The sequence below is a fragment of the Cetorhinus maximus genome, chromosome 28 (genome assembly GCF_964194155.1).
Source record: "Cetorhinus maximus chromosome 28, sCetMax3.hap1.1, whole genome shotgun sequence".
In the NCBI taxonomy this organism is placed as follows: domain Eukaryota; kingdom Metazoa; phylum Chordata; class Chondrichthyes; order Lamniformes; family Cetorhinidae; genus Cetorhinus; species Cetorhinus maximus.
In genome coordinates this window covers 15,768,884-15,788,777 of record NC_135906.1, presented here as the reverse complement: position 1 = coordinate 15,788,777, position 19,894 = coordinate 15,768,884, and the positions used below count along the sequence as shown (strand labels likewise).

The 19,894-nt window shown below is 43.5% G+C and overlaps 1 protein-coding gene across 2 annotated transcripts in view; it reads left to right on the top strand.

Annotated features, from left to right (window-relative positions):
* The first annotated feature begins 322 nt into the window (after window positions 1-322).
* LOC144668839 (choline transporter-like protein 2) overlaps window positions 323-19,894 on the top strand; it is a 110,652-nt gene continuing 91,080 nt past the window's right edge. The window contains exon 1 of one of the 2 annotated variants that reach the window (XM_078531253.1): window positions 323-418. In XM_078531253.1, the coding sequence (XP_078387379.1) occupies window positions 385-418 (34 nt within the window). In that variant the 5' untranslated portion in view covers window positions 323-384. Of the gene's footprint in view, window positions 419-15,966; window positions 16,010-19,894 lie in introns of those variants that run through there. The other variant, XM_078531252.1, reaches the window with a different exon arrangement.

Here is a 19,894-nt window from a genome sequence, read left to right as displayed (position 1 = left end):
ATATAACAGGCCACCCTTTCACAGAGCCGCCCTGGGTGTGGAAGGTGTGGCTCTTGTTTGTTGAACATGATAGCAGTGGACCACATTCCAGCAGAGTAACGGGACCCGCCAGTGCCGCTTTATAAGCTGCAGGGAGCTGCTGATTGGGTAATTGTCACGTCAGTCAGCGTCACTGACGGGTTGTCCTGGGCGAATGGGGCCCGTCCCCCCCGTGCCTATTGGTCCACGGGCCTGTCACTCTAGCAGCGGGGCGGCGCCCACGTGAGTGGAGGGCGGCGTCGCGGGGGTTCTGAGGAGATGTCAGAGCCCGGCCGTTGATACAGGGCGGCGGCGGTGGTGGTGGCCGGAGCGGGAGCGCGAGCGCGAGCGCGAGGCGAGGCGGCCATGGGGAGCAGCGAGCAGCAGCAGCAGCCGCACGGTCAGTGACTCGTTATCCGTTAGCAGTGTGGGAGAGACGGGCACTTAAAGCGGCCACGCCCGGCTTGCGTTGAAGGCTGCGAATGGTGGGACCCACAAGCTGAGAGTGGCAGGGAACCCTCCCCCTCCCCCAAACTCCACCTCATGGCCCCCGGGACCAAGCTCCAGACCCTAGCCCCCAGTGTGAGATTCATGAGGCAATTGGCAGAGCACGTGAAACTTTGAATCATGATACAGAAGGAGGCCATTCAGCCCATCGTGCCTGTGCCAGCTCTTTGCGAGAACTATCCAATTAATCCCACTCCCCTGCTCTCCCTCCCCAGAAAGTGGAGTTGAGATCAGAATCAGATCAGTCAGGATTTTATCCAATGGCAGAGCAGACTTGAGGGGCTGATTTTTTTTTTTTATTATTCATGGGATACGGGCTTCGCCGACTAGGCCAGTGTTTATTGCCCATGCCTAGTTGCCCTTAAGAAGGTGGTGGTGAGCTACCTTCTTGAACTGCTGCAGTTCATGTGCTGTAGGTACACCCACGGTGCTGTTAGGAAGGGAGTTCCAGGAGTTTGACCCAGTGACAGTGAAGAAACAGCGATATATTTCCAAGTCAGGGTGGTGAGTGACTTGGAAGGTGGTGGTGTTCCCATCTATCTGCTGCCCTTGTACTTCTAGATAGTAGTGGTCGTGGGTTTGGAAGGTGCTGACGAAGGAACCTTGATGAATTCCTGCAGTGCATCTTGTAGATGGTACACACTGCTGCTACTGTGCATCGGTGGTGGAGGGAGTGAATGTTTGTGGATGTGGTGCCAATCAAGCAGGCTGCTTTGTCCTGGACGGTGTCAAGCTTCTTGAGTGTTGTGGGTGCTGCACTCACCCAGGCAAGCGGGGAGTATTCCATCACACTCCTGACTTGTGCCTTGTAGATGGTGGGCAGGCTTTGGGGAGCCAGATGGTGAGTTACTTGTTGCAGGGTTCCTAGCCTCTGACCTGCTCTTGTAGCCACAGTATTTATATGGCTAGTCCAGTTCAGTTTCTGGTCAATGGTAACTCCCAGCATATTGATAGTGGGGGACTCGGTGATGATAATGCCATTGAACATCAAGGGGCGATGGTTGGATTCTCTCTTGTTGGAGATGGTCATTGCCTGACACTTGTGTGGTGCAAATGTCACTTGCCACTTGTCAGCCCAAGCCTGGATATTGTCCAGGTCTTGTTGGATTTGGACATGGACCAGTTGGCTTACTCTTGCTCGTAATTCTTGTGTTCTTATGTGGAAACTGTTTTTCTTCATTTACTCTATCAAAACAATTCATGATTTATATTTAAGAATGACGTGAAAATAGGTCACAGTTTCCAATTCAAATGGAAGGCTCAATCCCTATGAGTGAAAATTGAGAACATGTCATGCTGTTAAATTTTCACAAGCATGCCAGCTCATTTTGTAATAGAAAAAGCATGATGGAAACAGTCACGATGGTTTAATTTTCCTGACAAATCCAGTAATAGCTACAAAAATAAAGGTCCACATGAGAATTCCCTGGCTTAACATTTATATCTGAATGATATTCCAAAATCAGTGAGTTGCTGCACACCATCAGGGTACAAACAGATATAAATTGTCTTTATTTTTTCCATTGGGCCCTTTTTATTTTAAAGAAATCCCCATTTCCTCTTATTGTAACAATTGACAGATCCTGGGAATAATTCCTGTTGTACTGATTAGTGATTCTTACCACTTTTAGATTAAATTATGTTCTTTTTCCATGAGTGCTGGAGACAGAACAGATTTGTCAGCATCTGAAAGGGAACAGATGGTTAATGTCCCAAGTTCTGACTAGGCTGTCGGCCTTAAGTGTTTACCTGCTTTACTCTATTTCGATTTAATTTTAAAACATTTTTTTCTAATGATTGGAGCCTGTCAGAAAAGTACCATAGATATCTGAGTCTTTAAACTTCAAGTGGGACAAACTGAAATGATTAACCAACAGGGTTATAACTGGTCTCATCCAGCATTTAAACACTGGTAAAGTATGCTATTCTATGTAGTCTATTCTACTTACTTAGTCACTAACTAGTGTTGACGTTTGAAGAAAACATTGCTTTACATAGAAGGAAATTAAATATGGGAAGAGCTGAAATTTATTTGTGGTGATGTGGTTGGTATTATGGGAGTCGGATGATTCCTCACAGTACACTGAGGTTTCAGAGCTCATAGTTCTATTGTTCGAGTTATGCAGATGTAAATTTTCTAAGTTAGATTTTATTGAAGTGCTTTTGATTTAGGATGGTAGTACTTTGTAGTTTCTTTTTTTCCTTAACTGAACTTTGGCTTGAGATGACAGCACCAATATAAAGTAGCTGCAACTATTCCTATCAAAAAGAGCTTGGCTCCACTCTGGAGTCAATGCTGTCTTGCAGAGAGACTGTATGCATGTCCCAACTCGCTCCTTGGGATTTTATTTATGTGTCTGAATACCTGGTAAAGGTATTCAATATAATCCACTGGCTACATCATGTATTCACCTAGTCTGCTGTTGGGATTCAAATGAATTTATTTTGCCAGTTTTCTTTCTCCAGTCCTGAAGGCACAGACATCTGGTTTTCAGTTCCACTAGTGCCAACTCCTCGACCATACCTCACCCAAGTAACCAATCTTCCGGTGTCAGCTCGGGAACTAAGTGGAGGGAGACTGTCGGCTGAGTCCTGTTTCTCCAGATGTTCATACATTTACACTTCCAGCATGAGGTAGCTAGATCGTGATGGGGAGCAGATATCCTGGCTAATTTTTCATTTTCCTGGACCTGGGCTGTTGAGATGCTTGTTGTGCCCCTACCCTGCCCTGAAGAACATCAACTGTGAGAAGGCCCGTACAGTGATGGCTGGATGGCAACAAGACCCTCCCATCACAATTCGGCAACAGAACTTGGACGACATTGAGTACTTCCCCTACCTACAGGGTGACATCTCCATGGAGGGTGATGTAGCGATCAATGTCCACACGAAAATCGCCAAAGCAGCATCGGTCATCACGTGGTCTGGACGTCCAACACCATCAACACCGCCATGAAGCTGTGACCCTACATGTCCATGGTAGTACCAACTGCAAACTATGCCAGCAAGAGAACAGCAAAGGTTCATGTAACTTGGATATCTTTCACCAGCGCTGCCTACTGAAGATCCCGGCTATCACAAAGAGAGACAGCATCACCAATGAAGAAGTGCTACAGAGGGCTGGTCATGGGCACCTGTGGGATATCGTGACAGAGAGATGACTGAGGCTGGCAGGAAACTTATTTTGCCTGCTGGATGTACGTTCCATCAGAATGGCAATAGAATGGACACCACCAGGTCGAAGATGAAGACTGGGCCGGACAATGAAGGCCTGGTGAAATACATTTGAGGAGAACCTTCAAAAGCAAGATGCCTCCTGGGCTTGAGCAAAAGAGACTGCAATGGACTGGGGCCAGTGGCGGAGTCTTGCTGCCCATTTCCCGCACAGGACAGGAGAAACTGAGTCCCTACCCTGGCTAAGATTTGCGAACAATACAGATCAAAGATCAACCATTTGGCAAAGGCTTAACTGAAATGTCAAATGTGTGTTGAATACCTGAGCATGGCTCTGTTTAAGAGTATTATGTATAATCTCTGCATAATCATTATAAGAATATTATTGGGAATTTAAGAATAGCCAGTGGCAGCTATCTGAAAAGTATCTTAATGCTGATTATAAGGAATTAATGTTTGGAGCCAGTGAAGTTAATTTATTATCTGTTATTGTGTTGAAATATGATCTGAGATTTACGCTGCTTTTGTGCTTTTAAACACATGAATGTTCTTAGGTAGTGGTCAGATTTAAAGGTGTATATTGGGCTAATTTTAGCAGTCATTCAAGTTTGTAAGGTGTTGTGACCCACATAACATTCTTAATACCCGCTAATGACATTGTGCCGTTTGTGGTTTCTGCATAAGACATTTTTTCGTTGAGTAATAAATTTGTTATCTGCAAGCAGGCTTTGTCAATCTCTTGAGCAGCAATGAGATCATGGCTGATCTGTAATCAACTCCATTTACCTGCATTTGTTTCATTTCCCTTGTTGTCCTTGCTTTACAAAGATCTCTTGATCTCAGTCTTGAGCATCCACAGCTTTTTTGCAGGGAGAAAATTGCAGCTTCCAACTACTTTTTGTGTGAAGAATTGCTTCCTGATTTCATTCCTAGATTTCCTCATTTTAATTTTACAATTGTACCTCCTTTTTCTGGATTCCCTAACCCGAAGAAATAATTTCTCTCTATCTTATTGTATTGCATTCCTTTGTCATTTTAAATACCTCACATTGATCACCCCTCAGCTGTCTAAACTCCAGGGAATACAAACCAGGTTTCCAGTTTGAGACAGACAGACATGTGTTACTAACCACTGGAGCAAGGAATTACTTAGATGAGTCCCATCAAGTCAAATAGTGACTACTGGAATTGTTTAGGTACAAGTAGTGAAACTGTTGAGGCACACTGATCAGATGCCAATCTTTAAACTGAAAAAGCCTGCAAAATGAGCGATTCATGTATTCTTTAATTTGTAAATTCAGTAAAAGTGCAGGCAGAATGCTTAAAACAAAGATTTGCATTTATGTAATGCCTTACCACACCTTTCAGAAACATCTGTTTGCTTTGGCTGCAGTGGGTTATATCTGAGGTATTGTGATTGTAGGCACTCACTTTTTTTCCACTTGAAAAGCAACATCTCTCACAATGGACGACTTCCTAGGTCCTGTTTTTGAATGTTAGCGTATATTATGATCAACTGCAAAAGAGGAAGAGGCAAGAGTGCTACCATATGAAGCATATTAAATAGTCAATTTAACATATTGCTTGTTTACAGCTAGCCTGGTTTAAGAGATAGCAATTGGATTTTTACTTGGGTCACAATGGATAAAGAAAGTTGTGTGTAACTTCACCTGGAGTAACAGCTGAGTTGTCCTGTCAGACATTACAGATGAAAACCTAGGTCAGCTGGAATTTTAATTGCCAGTGTTGCTTGTTTTTCTTTGAGAACTGGGAGTGTTGCATGACAGACATCTGCACTGAAGCAATTCCAGATAAAGTACTGAAAGCTATTAGAAATTGTCTGCACTTGGCCTTTGATAGCGACCTATAGATCCAGGATTGAATGAGTAGTAAATATGATGCATTTCCACCTCCCTGTCTTTGTTCCGACTAAATTACAAACGGAAACCTGTCTGGCTGCCACTTGTTTAAGCAAAACCGTCCTCATTTTCCTGTGAATCACACTGTGAATCATTGAGCCCCTCCTGGATTGAATCTCCCCAGCAGCACTTCAAACCTATACCTCGATTGAGCATGCAGCCAGGGTTGCTTCAGTCAAAGGAGAAAAAGGAATTGTTTTCATGGAGCATCTCACTGGTGCATCCCAAAGGACTTCAGGGAACTACTTTGGAAGTGCAGTTACTGTACAGTTATATAGGACAACAAAAGAAAGCAGAAATACAGAAGGAAGCTTTTTTTAAATTAGAACCGTTTGTGGAACAGATTTCAGTGGAACAGATGGTTAGATTATCTCTAACAAGGGAGAAGCTAATCATCTCTTGACGTTCAGAGGCATTACCATCACTGAATCCCCCACCATCAACATCCTGGGGGTTACTATTGACCAGAAACTGAACTGGACTAGCCATATAAATACTGTGGCCACAAGAGCATGTGTAGAGCGGATGGCGTAGAGTTATTATCACTGGATCGAATCCCACCGCGACAGATGGTGGAATTTGAAATCAATAAAAATCTGGAATTAAAAGCCTAATGATGACCGTGAAACCATTGTCAATTGTTGTAAAAACCTGTCTGGTTCACAGATTTCCTTCCCTAAAGGACATTAGTCATCCTTACCTGGTCTGGCTTACATATGACTCCAGACCCACAGCAATGTGGTTGACTCTTAAATGCCCTCTGAACAAGGGCAACTAAGAATGGATAATAAATGCTGGCCTAGCCAGTGACACCCACATCCCATGAACAAATAAAAAAGAAGCTCCCACAACACTCAAGAAGCTTGACATCGTTCAGGACAAAGCAGCCATTTGATTGGCACCACATCCACAAACGTTCACTCCCTCCACCACTGACGCACAGTAGCAGCAGTGTGTACCATCTACAAGATGCACTGCAGGAATTCACCAAGACTCCTTATATAGCACTTTCCAAATCCACGACCACTATCATCTAGAAGGACAAGGGCAGCAGACAGATGGGAACACCACCTGGAAGTTCCCCTCCCAATCACTCACCATCCTGACTTGGAAATATACCGCCATTCCTTCACTGTCGCTGGATCAAAATCCTGGAACTCCCTTCCTAACACCACTGTGGGTGTACCTACACCATATGGACTGCAGCGGTTCAAGAAGGCAGCTCACCACCACCCTCTCAAGGGCAATTAGGGACAGGCAATAAATGCTGGCCTAGCAACCGAAGCCCAAATCCCCTGAATGAATAAAAAAAAATTACCGTGGAACATATTACAGGATGCGGAATAGAGCATGGTGTGGAACAGATTTCAGTGAAACGGATTACAATATGTGGAACATATTACTGCGGAGCAGATTACAGGATGCGGAACATATTACAGGGTGTGGAACAGATTTCAGTGGAACGGATTACAGTATGTGGAACATATTACTGCGGAGCAGATTACAGGATGCGGAACATATTACAGGATGCGGAATAGAGCACAGTGTGGAACAGATTTCAGTGAAACGGATTACAATATGTGGAACATATTACTGCGGAGCAGATTACAGGATGCGGAACATATTACAGGATGCGGAATAGAGCACGGTGTGGAACAGATTTCGGTGGAATGGATTACAATATGTGGAAAAGATTTCAAGATGTGAAACTTATTACTGTGGAACAGGTTACTACATTTGGAACAGATTACAGTGTTACAGATTAAAGGAAAACCCAAAGGGGCTTTTTAAATATATAAAGAGCAAGAGAATAACTAGGGAAAGTGTAGGGCCAGTTAGGGACCATAGAGGTAATCCGTGTGTGGACTGGGAAGACTTGGGTACAGTCCTCAATGAATACTTTGCGTCAGTTTTCACAATGGAAAAGGGCGACGCAGGTATAGACATCAGGGTGGAGGACTGTGAAATATTAGAGGAAATTAACATAGAGAGAGGAGGTACTAGGAGGTTTAGCGGCCTTAAAAGTGCATAAATCCGCAGGCCTGGATGAGATGTATCCCAGGCTGTTGAGGGAGACAAGGGAAGAGATATCAGGGGCCCTGGTAGTAATTTTCAAATCCTCTCTGGCCACAGGTGAGGTGCCAGAGGACTGGAGGACTGCTAACATTGCCCCATTATTAAAAAAAGTGAGGAAGGGATAGACCAGGAAATTACAGATTAATCAGGGATGGTCAGCATGGATTTGTTAAGGGAAAGTTGTGCTTGACAAATTTGATTGAATTTTTTGAGGAAGTAAGCAGGAGTATTGATGAGGGTAATGCATTTGATGTAGTCTTCAGGGACTTTAGCAAGGCTTTTGATAAGGTCCATCATGGCAGACTGGTCAAGAAAGTAAGAGCCCATGGGACCCAAGACAAAGTGGCATGTTGGATCCAAAATTGGCTGAGAGGCAGGAAGCAGAGGGTGATGGTAGAGGGGTGTTTCTGTGACTAAGTCTGTTTCCAGCAGGGTTCCACAGGGCTCAGTGCTGGGGCCCTTGCTGTTTGTGGTGTACATAAATAATTTGGACTTAAATGTAGGGGGTATGATCAAGAAGTTCGTGGATGATACAAAAATTGGTAGGGTTGTAAATAGTGAGGAGGATAGCCATAAACTGCAGGAGGATATCAATGGACTGGTCAGGTGGGCAGAGCAGTGACAAATGGAATTCAACCCGGAAAAGTGCGAGGTAATGCACTTGTGGAGGGCTAACAAGGCAAGGGATTACACTATGAACGGTAGGACCCTAGAAAATACTGAAGATCAGAAGGACCTTGGTGTGCATATCCACAGACCCCTGAAGGTAGCAGGGCAGGTAGATAGGTGGTTAAGAACGCATATGGGATACTTGCCTTTATTGACTGAGGCATAGAATACAAGAGTAGAGAGGTTATGCTGGAACTGTATAAAACGCTGGTTAGGCCACAACTGGAGTACTGCGTGCAGTCTTGGTCACCGCATTATAGGAAGGATGTGATAGCAGTGGAGAGGGTGCAGAGGAGATTTACCAGGATGCTGCCTGGGCTGGAGGGTCTGAGCTATGAGGAACGATTGGATAGGCTGAGGTTATTTTCCTCGGAGCAGCGAAGGTTGAGAGGGGACCTGACAGAGGTGTATAAGATTGAGGGGCATAGATAGCGTTGACAGGAAGGCACTTTTTCCATTAGTAGAGGGGTCAATAACCAAGGGGCATAGATTTAAGGTAGGAGGCTAAGGGGAGTTGAGGAGAAATTATTTCACCCAGAGGGTGTTGGGAATCTGGAACTCACTGCCTGAAAGGGTAGTTGAGTCAGAAGCTCTCCTAACATTTAATAAGTATTTAGATATTCACTTGCATTGCCATAGTCTCCAGGGCTATGGGCTAAGTGCTGAAAAATGGGGTTTGTGTAGTCAGATCTTTGACTGGGGTGGATACGATGGGCCGAATGGCCTCCTGTGCTGTAAACGCCTATGAGTCTATTACAGTCTGTGGAACGGATTACTGACATGGGTGGTGCAGCAAGAAAACTTGATCAGTTTCTAGAAGGAATTCAGCAAGTTCTTTTCAAATGGGATTCAGGGTTATTAGAAATATTTCAAGGGAATATTGTGGATAGGAGGACTAGATGGGCTGAAGATCTTTCATTTGAAAAATAATTTGTGCACAGCAAGACTTCACAAATAGCAATGAGTTAATTGGTCAGTTAAACTGTGGTTTTGGTCAGGACAGCTGGAGACCTCCCTGCTTTTCTCAATGTAATGCCATTTAACATCAGCTGAGCAAGCAGAGGGTCCCTGCCTTAACATTACTTCCAAAAGACAAGAACCTTAGTACTGGCCTGCCAACAGTGCGGTGCACCCCAGGTACAGGCCCTCAGATAATGGGCCACTTCCTCTGTATCGCACCACTGACAATGCAGTTCTACCTTGGTACTGTACTTGAGTGTTAGCCTAAATTATGTGCCTAATTCCTGGATTAACCCATGACTGTATTGAGTGAAGACTTGGAGTTTGGGGTGAGAAGAGATTTAAGTGTTAATTTTCTTAAATTTTGCTCTTAAAGTGTAATCTAGTCTGTAATCAGCAGTAACTGGAAAGTACAGTGTAAGCAGGCCAAGTTCTTTCTTTCTTTGGTGGTAAAGTTAATCAAATATATAAGAAAGCAACATAAATAAGTGATTAATACAATTAAGTGATTATTTAAAACACATAAAGGATGGCAGGACAGGTGATGTGTTGAGGCTGCAGCATGTGGGAGCTTCTGGATAACATTGTGATCCAGGGCAAAACATGTCTGCAGTAATTGTTTGCACCTTGAGGAACTTCGGCTCAGAGTCATTGAGCTGGAGGCTGAGCTGCAGACTCTGCGATACATCAGGGAGGGGGGGACGTTACCTGGATGCTTTATACCAAGAGGGAGTCACACCATTTAGGATAGGGTCTTCTCATTTGGTCAGTGGTCAGGGACAGGAGGGTGTGACTGCAAATGAGGCAGGTAAGGGAACCCAGAGGGCAGGAGTGCAGGAGTGTGAGCCTCTGCAATTATCCAACAAGTTTTAGATTTTCTCAGCTTGTTTGGATGAGAGTGGGGGCTGCAGGGTGGATGAGGAAACTGACCATGGCACCATGGTACAGGAAGCCATTCAAGTGGGGGTAGCAAAAAGGAACATAGTGGAGGTAGGGGACAATATAGTAAGGGGGATTGACACTGTTCTCTGTAGCAAAGAGCGAGAGTCCAGACAGCTTTTTTGCCTGCCTGGTGCCAGTGTTTGGGATATCTGCTCAGGGCTGGAGAGGAACCTGCAGTGGGAGGGAGGGGAGGATCCAGTGGTCATGGTCCATGTAGGTACCAATGATAAAGATGAGGAAGGAGGCTCTGCATAGTCAGTACGATGAGCTAGGCACCAAATTAAGAAGCAGAACCTCAAGGGTAATAATTTCTGGATTATTACCTGAGCCACATGAAAATTAGCATAGGGCAAATAAGATTAGAGAAATTAATGCATGGCTTAAAGACTGGTGTGGGAGAAGTGGGTTCTGGTTTGTGGGGCACTGGCACCAGTTTTGGGAAAAATGGGATGTGTACTGTTGGGATGGTCTACACCTGAACCATGCTGGGGCTGGTGCCCTCATGAGCCGCCTAACGAGGGAAGTAGAGAGGGTTTTTAACTGAATAATGAGGGCAAGGGATCAAATGTGGTAAATCAAAGAGTAGAGACCAAAGAGCAAAGGCAAGAGAGACAGCTATTAATATGGGAAATGATAAACAGACCATGACAGGAAGGGACAGAGAGTACAATTCTAAGAGTAAATCAGCAGATAAGGCTATACGGTACAAAAATAATAAGAGGACACAACTAAAGGCTCTGTATCTAAACGCAAGTAGCTTTCGAAACAAAACAGATGAACTGAAATCACAAATAGAAATAAATATTTATGACCTGATAGCCATTACATAGACATGGCTACAGGATGACATAGATTGGAACCTGAATATTAAAGGTTATGTGACATTTAGGAAGGACAGGAAATTTGAAAAAGGTGGAGGGGTGGCTCTGTTAATTAATGATGGTATTAGCACATTAGAGAGGGATGACTTAAGCTCAGGAAACCAGGATGTAGAAGCGGTTTGGGTTGAGATGAAGAATGATAAAGGATAGAAGTCGCTTGTGGGAGCGGTGTACAGGCCCCCTAATTGTAACTACACTGTAGGACAGACTATGAAAGAGGAGATAATAGGAGCTTGTCAGAAAGGTACAGCAATAGTCATGGGGGAGTTTTAATCTACATATAGACTGGAAAAATCAGATGGGCAAAGGTAGCTTAGATGAGCCGTTCATAGTGTTTCCGAGTTATTTTCTTAGAACAGCACATTCTGGAGCCAACCAGAGAGCAGGTATTGAGGTACTAGACCTGGTATTGAGCAATGAGATAGGATTAATTTGATAACCTCCTAGTGAAGGCACCTGTAGGTAGCAGTAATCATAATATGATTGGGTTTTACATTCATTTTGAGGGAGAAATGAGTGCATCCAAGACTAGTATTTTAAACTAAATAAGGGCAATTATGAGGGCATGAATGCAGAGCTAGCTAAAGTGAACTGTCAAATGACCTGAAGGGATATGTCAATAGAAGTTCAGTGGCAGGCATTTAAAGGGATCTTTCAGAATACACAGAATATATACATTTCAATGAGAAAGAAAAATTCCAAGAGGAGGGCCCACCCACCATCCGTGGTTAACTAAAAAAGTTAAAGACAGTATCAAACTTAAAGAAAAAGCATATAATTGCGCAAAAACAGGTGGCAGGTCAGAAGATTGGAAAGAATATAATGAACAGCAAAGAATGACAAAAAAATTAATAAGGAGGGGAAAATAAGTATGAGAGAAAGTTAGCTAATAATATCAAGAAGTTAGTAAGAGTTTCTGTAGATATTTAAGTAAAAGAGTTAACAAAGTGAATGTTGGTCCTATGGAGAGTGGGTGTGGGGAATTGATAATGGAAAGTAAGGAGATGGCGGATGAATTAAACAGGTATTTTGCTTCACAAATTACTTTCCTACCTATCTTTGTGTCATCAGCAAATTTAGCAGCCATTCCTTTGGTCCCTTCATCCAAGTAACTTGTATAAATTGTAAAAAGTTGAGGCCCCAGCACTGATCCCAGTGACACACCACTCGTCACGTCCTGCCAATCAGAAAAAGACCGACTTTAATTTTCCAAAACTCCCAAGATTTGGGGACGTCCCATTAGATTAGAAAATAGGAAATGTAACTCCTTTATTCAAAAAGGGAGGGAGACAGAAAGCAGGAAACCATAGGCCAGTTAGCTTAACATCTGTCATAGGGAAAATGTTAGAAGCTATTATTAAAGATGTTATAGCAGGGCACAGAAAAATTCAAGGCAATCAGACAGAGTCAACATGGCTTTGTGAAAGGGAAATCATGTTTAACCAATTTATTGGAGTTCTTTGAAGGAGTCAGGTGTGATTTGGATAAAGGGGAACCGGTGGATGAACTGTACTTAGATTTCCGGAAGGCACTTGATAAAGTGCCACATCAAAGGTTATTGCAGAAAATTAAAGCTCATGGTGTAGGGGGTAACATATTAGCATGGATTGAAGATTGGCTAGCTAACAGGAAGCAGTGAGTTGGCGTAAGTGGGTGTTTTTCTGATTGGCAGGATGTGACAAGTGGTGTGTCACTGGGATCAGTGCTGGGGCCTCAACTTTGTGCAATTTATATAAATAACTTGGACGAAGGGACCGAAGGAATGGCTGCTAAATTTGCTGACGACACAAAGATAAGTAGGAAAGTAAATTGTGAAGAGGATGTAAGGAGGCTACAAAGTGACATAGATAGGTTTAAGTGTGTGGGCAAAGATCTGGCAAATGGAGTATAATGTGGGCAAATGTGAAATTGTCAATTTTGGCAGGAAAAATAAAAGAGAAGCTTATTATCTAATTGGTGAGAAATTGCAGAGCTCTGAGATTCAGAGGGATCTGGGTGTCCTAGTGCATGAATCACAAAAGGTTAGTACGCAGGTACAGCAAGTAATTAGGAAAGCTAATAGAATGTTATCATTTATTGTGAGGGGAATTGAATACAAAAGTAGGGAGGTTATGCTTCAGTTGTACAGGGCATTGGTGAGACCACATCTGGAGTATTGTATACAGTACTAGTCTCCTTAGTTAAAGAAAGATGTAAATATGTTTTTCAGCAAAGACTTTCTGTATTGTCTAGTTTGGTTTGAAAGAACAATGAGGGAAGGAAGTTGAAGTGTGGCCCACATGATACAAGAAAAGGGTGTTGGTTTGCTAACTGTTCAAGTCCAATTTTTAATTCTTTCACTTTTAGCATTGTGTATTCGATCTTTTTTTTGCCTGTCTGTACATATTCTTGTGCATTGTAAATGTTTGACCAAACTCTGAAGCAAGAGGGTGGGGATTGAAGAACAATGACTTTTAGGAGAGTGCATTTTATGGAAAAACTCAGTAAGAGTCACTGAAGGGTTTTATTTCTCGTCAAGTGCAACTTTTGGAGAAAGGTCGGGGGGAAATCACACGCAATGGCATAACCAAGCTGTGGGTTTAAAGAATTAAACGATCTTCAAATATGTGGTTTGGTGTTTCCAATGGTGTTTGAGTGATTGCTTTTATTTCTGGGTCTAGGTTTCAGTACAGCACTGAAAGCACTGGTGACTAGCGTTTGCGTAATTTGTTCTCAGCATTAGAGTGATGCTGACATAGCCACTATTACTCACCTCTTGTGCCCTGAAGAGGTAGTGGGTCATCTCCCTGAACTGCAGCAGTCCATGGAGTGAAGCTGCTCCCACGGTGCTGATGGGGAAGGTTTCAGATCCCCCACTCTGTGATGATTATGGAACCACAATATATGTCTAAGTCAGGATTTGATGTTTCTAGGTCATTGCTGCTCTTGTCCTTCTTGATAGTGGTAGTTACTATTGGTAACTTCAATTATGACCTTCATTAAAAAAAGGTAAATGGAGGAAATACGGATAGGGGAATTGTCCTTTAATATCAATGGTCAACACTGAGTAGCTGCTCCGATTACCCACTATTTAAGGTATATGCGCAGTCCCTGGTTTGGATTTTCAGCCCCTGCCAGGTTGCCCAGCTCCAACCCACCTCTGGGCCATTTTGGTGGAGGCAGAATTGACCAGCAGGGCTACCCACCCACATGGAGCATCTAGGCTGACAGGCTTCTTAAGGGTCTTATTAAGTTCAACAAAAGGGGGCTGACTGTGATTTTCCCTTTGTTCTCCAGTTTCCCACACTGGTGGGAGCCAGTTCCGGTGCCTGGAGGTGGGCACCCAGGTGCAAGCCGAGGCGGGGGAACCGGTCTAAGGGCCCCCCTCCCTGCTTGCCTGGGTGCTCAGTAAATGATTAGGCAACCCTACACATCCCACACCCCCCATCAGCTACCCCACCCTCAGCCACTGTTCCACCACAGTGGTGGCTTGGCTGCTAAATTTATTTTTTAATTAAAGATGTAAACGTTGTTGGAGAGAGGGTGTCTCCATGTTGAAGCACCCTCTCTGTTACAGTCTGCTGCCTCTCTCAAGCTGAAAGGTCTCTGATTAGCCACCTAGCTTCAAGAGCCTGCCTTTTCCCCTTAATGGGGCAGGAAATCTATCTTCATGCCAATTAACGGGGTGCCCCCATCAAAACCCCCATGACCGACTGTTTCTCTCCCCCTGGGGCGGGTACGAGACCTAGAAACAGTCCCGACTTCTGTTCCCAGCCTCCAGGGCCATCCTGCTCATTGGGCCTGGTGTGGATGAGGGCTGATTCACTTGTTCAGTTTGGTCTTGTGCACATCATGTATGACTGGTCCCAGCTTACCTATCTAATTAATTAAAATGGTAGAACATGTCTTATAATTAGGCTTAAAGTGTTCTCTGAACAAATTTGTTAAGTATGCTGGACCTGTCTGCTGATGAATGTGTTACCTCATCCCTTCATTTAGCTGCTGATGTCAATCCTGGGATCCTAATTGATTAATAAAACATTACATTTATTGATTAAATCTGAAATAGGCAAGCCTTTTTACACAGTCTAAGCAATCTATCATAAACAACTGACAGTAGTGCTTAAAACTGCGCTGCCTCTTGCATTGAGATCAAATCCACTTGTGAAGTGCTCACTGATGGTAAGCATCGTGTTGTTGGCCCTGTGTTGAGCTCTGCATCCTTGCTGTCTACCTGCTTCTGGCCCTGTTGTCTGCTGTTTTGTCAGACGCTGCTGATCCCTGAAGAAGATACTCCCTCCAATCCTGCAACTGCCACATAGGCCAGTTGAAGAGGAGAAGTTACAATCCCCGATCACACAGCGATCACAGAGACTCGGGCTTCCTTTAACCGGTTTTATTCAAGCATATACAAGGGAGCCGAGATCATTCCCAAGAATGAAGACCCAGCTGTCAGATTGATTACATTTCATTACTTTTGTACTTTTTCTTATACTACACTTGAATACATCCAATCGGTAACCGACACACCGGCCTCATGCTAACTCTTCCAGTTGAGTACATAAACATGTGATTTTGCTAACCAATTATTCTAAAGGTGGTATACATAATTATATTATCCAATCAAAATTAAAACACGTACGCAAAGACCTTGGTTCTCACAGCTCAAGACTGTTTGTGGTTCATCAAAGCCCCTCTTTGTCCTTTGTATGTCTTCCCATATCTAAGCTAAAACCATCTGCCCCCCTCCCTATGTGAGAGAGGAGTACACCTAATCTAATTTATGTCTTGCTTGTGTCTTCCAGTCTGACTCTCAAGGCTGTGCAATGTTCATCTGGTAATCTTCAACTCTTAATATGTTTAACAGCCAGGTCTGCCTGGAGAGTTTGTGTTTTTCAGTAAATTCTTAGAGTGCTCTCTTTTAGCATTTTTAATTTCCTGCTAACACATGCATGCCGAGATGATTCCACAGGTGACAGTGAATCTATCACCTTTCCCTGATGGCTGTTGTTTACATGCGGGTGTGTACACTGTTGTCAGAATATTTTATAATGGGGAGTATGGTTAGGCAAGCCTGAACTTGGTCCTCACTTGAATCTATATAACTGAACTTTGTAGTAGTTGTCACTAGAGAGTGGTCAGTAATGGGAATATTGGCTGTTAGTTCCTTTTCTTGGGAAGATGTAAGTGGGGGAGGGTGTAGAGTGTGAAGTTATTGAAAAGGTAGATTATTGACAAATTGCTCTTGCCTTCGACAGGCCTAGTTTCTGATCTAGATAGGTTCAAAGTTATTCAGGTAGAATTGAGAACATTTCGGAATACGCACAGCATCTTTGGGATGTGTTTAGCGTTGGTCAGTGTGTCAGAGGCTTGAGACTCAAAACAGCCTTAACAGTGCTTGTAAGAGTTCCTTCAAACTGCTAACCTGTCCTTTCTTTCAGTTGCCTATTGACCTGCAAATTCAGACACTTCCTATTTTAATTTCAGTCACGGTTAGCCATTTACAGCCTTAAGTGTGTTGAAATTAAAATGGAAAATGTCTGAATTAGCAGGTCAGCCTGTGTCTGAAGACTGAATTCTGAGGGAAGTGGGTTTTGAGTTGAAGTATTTTGATGGAGCTGAGGAATGTGACCTAAAAGAAACTGAATTCAGCTGATTACAGCAAGGGGATTGAGATCGGATGTTTTCATCATTACTAGGAAGTATTGTGAATCCCTGGGCTTTTGGGCTTTCCAATTCTGCATTCCTGTTCAGTGCTTTTTTTTATATATAGGCAGCATTGCAATGCTGGAGAAAGAGGATGCCCCAGAGGGTTCAAGGACAGAATCAATTTGGCTAGAGCTAAGGAATAAAAAGGGCGCAATTACATTGCTCGGTGTAGCCTATAGACCACCAAATAGTGAGAAGGACGTAGAAGAATAAACCTGCAGGGAAGTTAGAGAGATGCAAGCATTATAGAATAGTTACAATGGGAGACTTTAATTACCCGAATGTAGACTGGGAGAGTGGTAGTGCAAAGGGTGGAGAGGGGAAAAAGTCCCTAGATTGTGTTCAGGAAAATTTTCTACAGCAGTATGTGTCCAATCCAACAAGAAAAAATGCACTGTTGGACCTGGTTCTTGGAAATGAGGTGGTCCAAGTAGATCAGGTGTCAGTAGGGGAACATTTAGGAGACAGTGATCATTGTATTGTGCATTTTAGGATGATGATAGAAAAGGAAGATAGGAAATCCAGAGTAAAAATAATTAACTGGACAAGAGCCGACTTCGATGGGGCCAAGAACGGAGCTGGGCCAGATAGACTGGAATGAAAGATTGGCAGGAAAAACTGTAGCTGAACAATGGGCTACCTTCAAAAAAGAATTGGTTTGGGCACAGTCAAGGTATATTCCATCGAAAGGAAAAGGTAGGGCAAACAAATCCAGAGCTCTCTGGATTAAAAAGGAGATAGAAATTAAGATAAAAAAAGAAAAAGCATGCTTATGACAGGTGTCAGGTAGAAAATACAATTGAGAACCAAGAGGAATACAGAAGGTTCAGAGGGGAGGTGAAAAAGCATATTAGAGAAGTGAAGAGGGATTATGAGAAAAGGCTGGTAGCCAGCACAAAGGGGAATCCCAAAGTCTTCTACAGGCATATAAATAGTAAAAAGGTGGTAAAAGGAGGAGTAGGGCTGATAAGGGAATTTACACATGGACGAAGGGGCCATGGCTGAGGTATTAAATGAATGCTTTACATTCATCTTGACCAAGGAGGTAGATGCTACCCAGGCCATGGTGACAGACGAGGAAACTCTGTCACTAAAAGTTTTCAAAATCGATAAAGAGGAAGTGTTGGCTAGACTGTACGTACTTAAAGTTGACAAGGCACTGGGACCAGATGAGATGCATCCAAGGATATTGAAGGAAGTGAGAGTGGAAATTGCAGGGGCACTGGCCATAATCTTTCAGTCTTCTCTAGACTCCGGGAGGTGCCAGAGGACTGGAGAATTGCAAACGTTACGCACTTGTTAAAGAAAGGTTGTAAGGATAAGCCCAGCAATTACAGACCAGTCAGTTTAACTTCAGTGGTGGACAAGATTCTAGAAATAATTAGTCAGGATAGAATTGGTAGTTACATGGAAAAATATGGGTTGATAAGGAAGAGCCAGCATGGATTTCTCGAGGGGAAATCATGTTTAACTAACTTGTTGGAGTTTTTTGAAGAGGTAACAGAGAAAAGTTAATGAGGGTAATACTGTTGATGTGGTGTACATGGACTTTCAAAAGGCATTTGATACAGTACCACACAACTGACTTTCGAGAAAAGCTATTGCTCATGGAATAAAAGGGACAGTAGCAATGTGGATACAAAATTGGCTGAAACGTAGGAAGCAGAGGGTAATGGTCAATGGATATTTTTCGGACTGGAGCAAGATTTGTAGGGGAGTTCCCCAGGGATCGGTATTGGGACCCTTGCTTTTCCTGATGATATATATTAATGATCTAGAGCTTGGTGTGTGGGGGACAATTTCAAAGTTTGCGGATGATACGAAGCTTGGGAGTGTTGTGAACTGTGAGGAGGACAGTGTAGAACTTCAAAAGGACATAGACAAGTTGGTGGAGTGGGCAGATAGGTGGCAGATGAAGTTCAATGTGGAGAAGTGTGAGGTGATGCATTTTGGTAGGAAGAACATGGACAAACAATATAAAATAAGGGGTGAAATGTTAAAGGAGCTGCAGGAGCAGAAAGACCTGGATGTATATATGCATAGATCATTGAAGGTGGCTGGACAGGTGGAGAGAGCAGTTAATAAAGCATATAGTATCCTGGGCTTTATTAATAGGGGCATAGAGTACAAGAGCAGGAAGGTTATGCTGAATTTATATAAGACACTGGTTAGACTTCCACTGGAATATTGTGTACAGTTCTGGGCACCATATTATAGGAAGGATGTGAACACATTGGAGAGAGCGCAGAAGAGGTTTACAAGAATGGCCCCAGGGATGAGAAACTTCATTTACGAAGATAGATTGGAGAGGTTGGGACTGTTCTCCTTGGAGAGAAAAAAGCTAAGAGGAGATTTGATGGAGATGCTCAAAATCATGAGGGTGATGGACAGCAGGTGGGGAGAAGCTGTTCCCATGTGTAAAAGGATCAAGAATGAGAGGGCACAGATTTAAAGTGATTGTCAAAAGAAGCAAATGTGACGTGAGAGAGTTTTTTCTCAACGAGTGATTCAGGTCTGGAATGCACTGCCTGGAAGTGTGGGTGGAGGCAGATTCAATCAAGGTATTCAAGAGGGCAATAGATGATTATTTGAATAGAAACAATGTGCAGGGGTACAGGGAAAAGGCACGGCAATGGCATTAGGCCATAATGTTTATAGGAGAGCCGGTGCAGACATGATGGGCCAAATGGCCTCCTTCTATGCCGTTAAAATTCTGTGATTATGACCAGTGTGGTCAAAGAATGTTGTAACTTTGATCATCCCTCTGTTGAGCTAACCAACCTGAGTCAGGGCAGTGGGGCTTTGATAGGTGGGTGGGACTATCGCCTGTAGTCCCTGTTTCTGATTGCTATTAACGAGCTCCTGCTGGAAGTATGTGTTTGGATGTGAGGCAAGAACAGGACTGAGCTAGGCTTGAATATCTATCCCTTGTAGTTGACCAGCCCGCTAAAACTCACTGTCCAGGCTTTTGGCACTTCAGCGCAGTGTCATCATATGATCAACACCCATAGAACTGTATCCCAGAGAGGAGTGGAGAAAACCACTGGGACAAGATGGGAA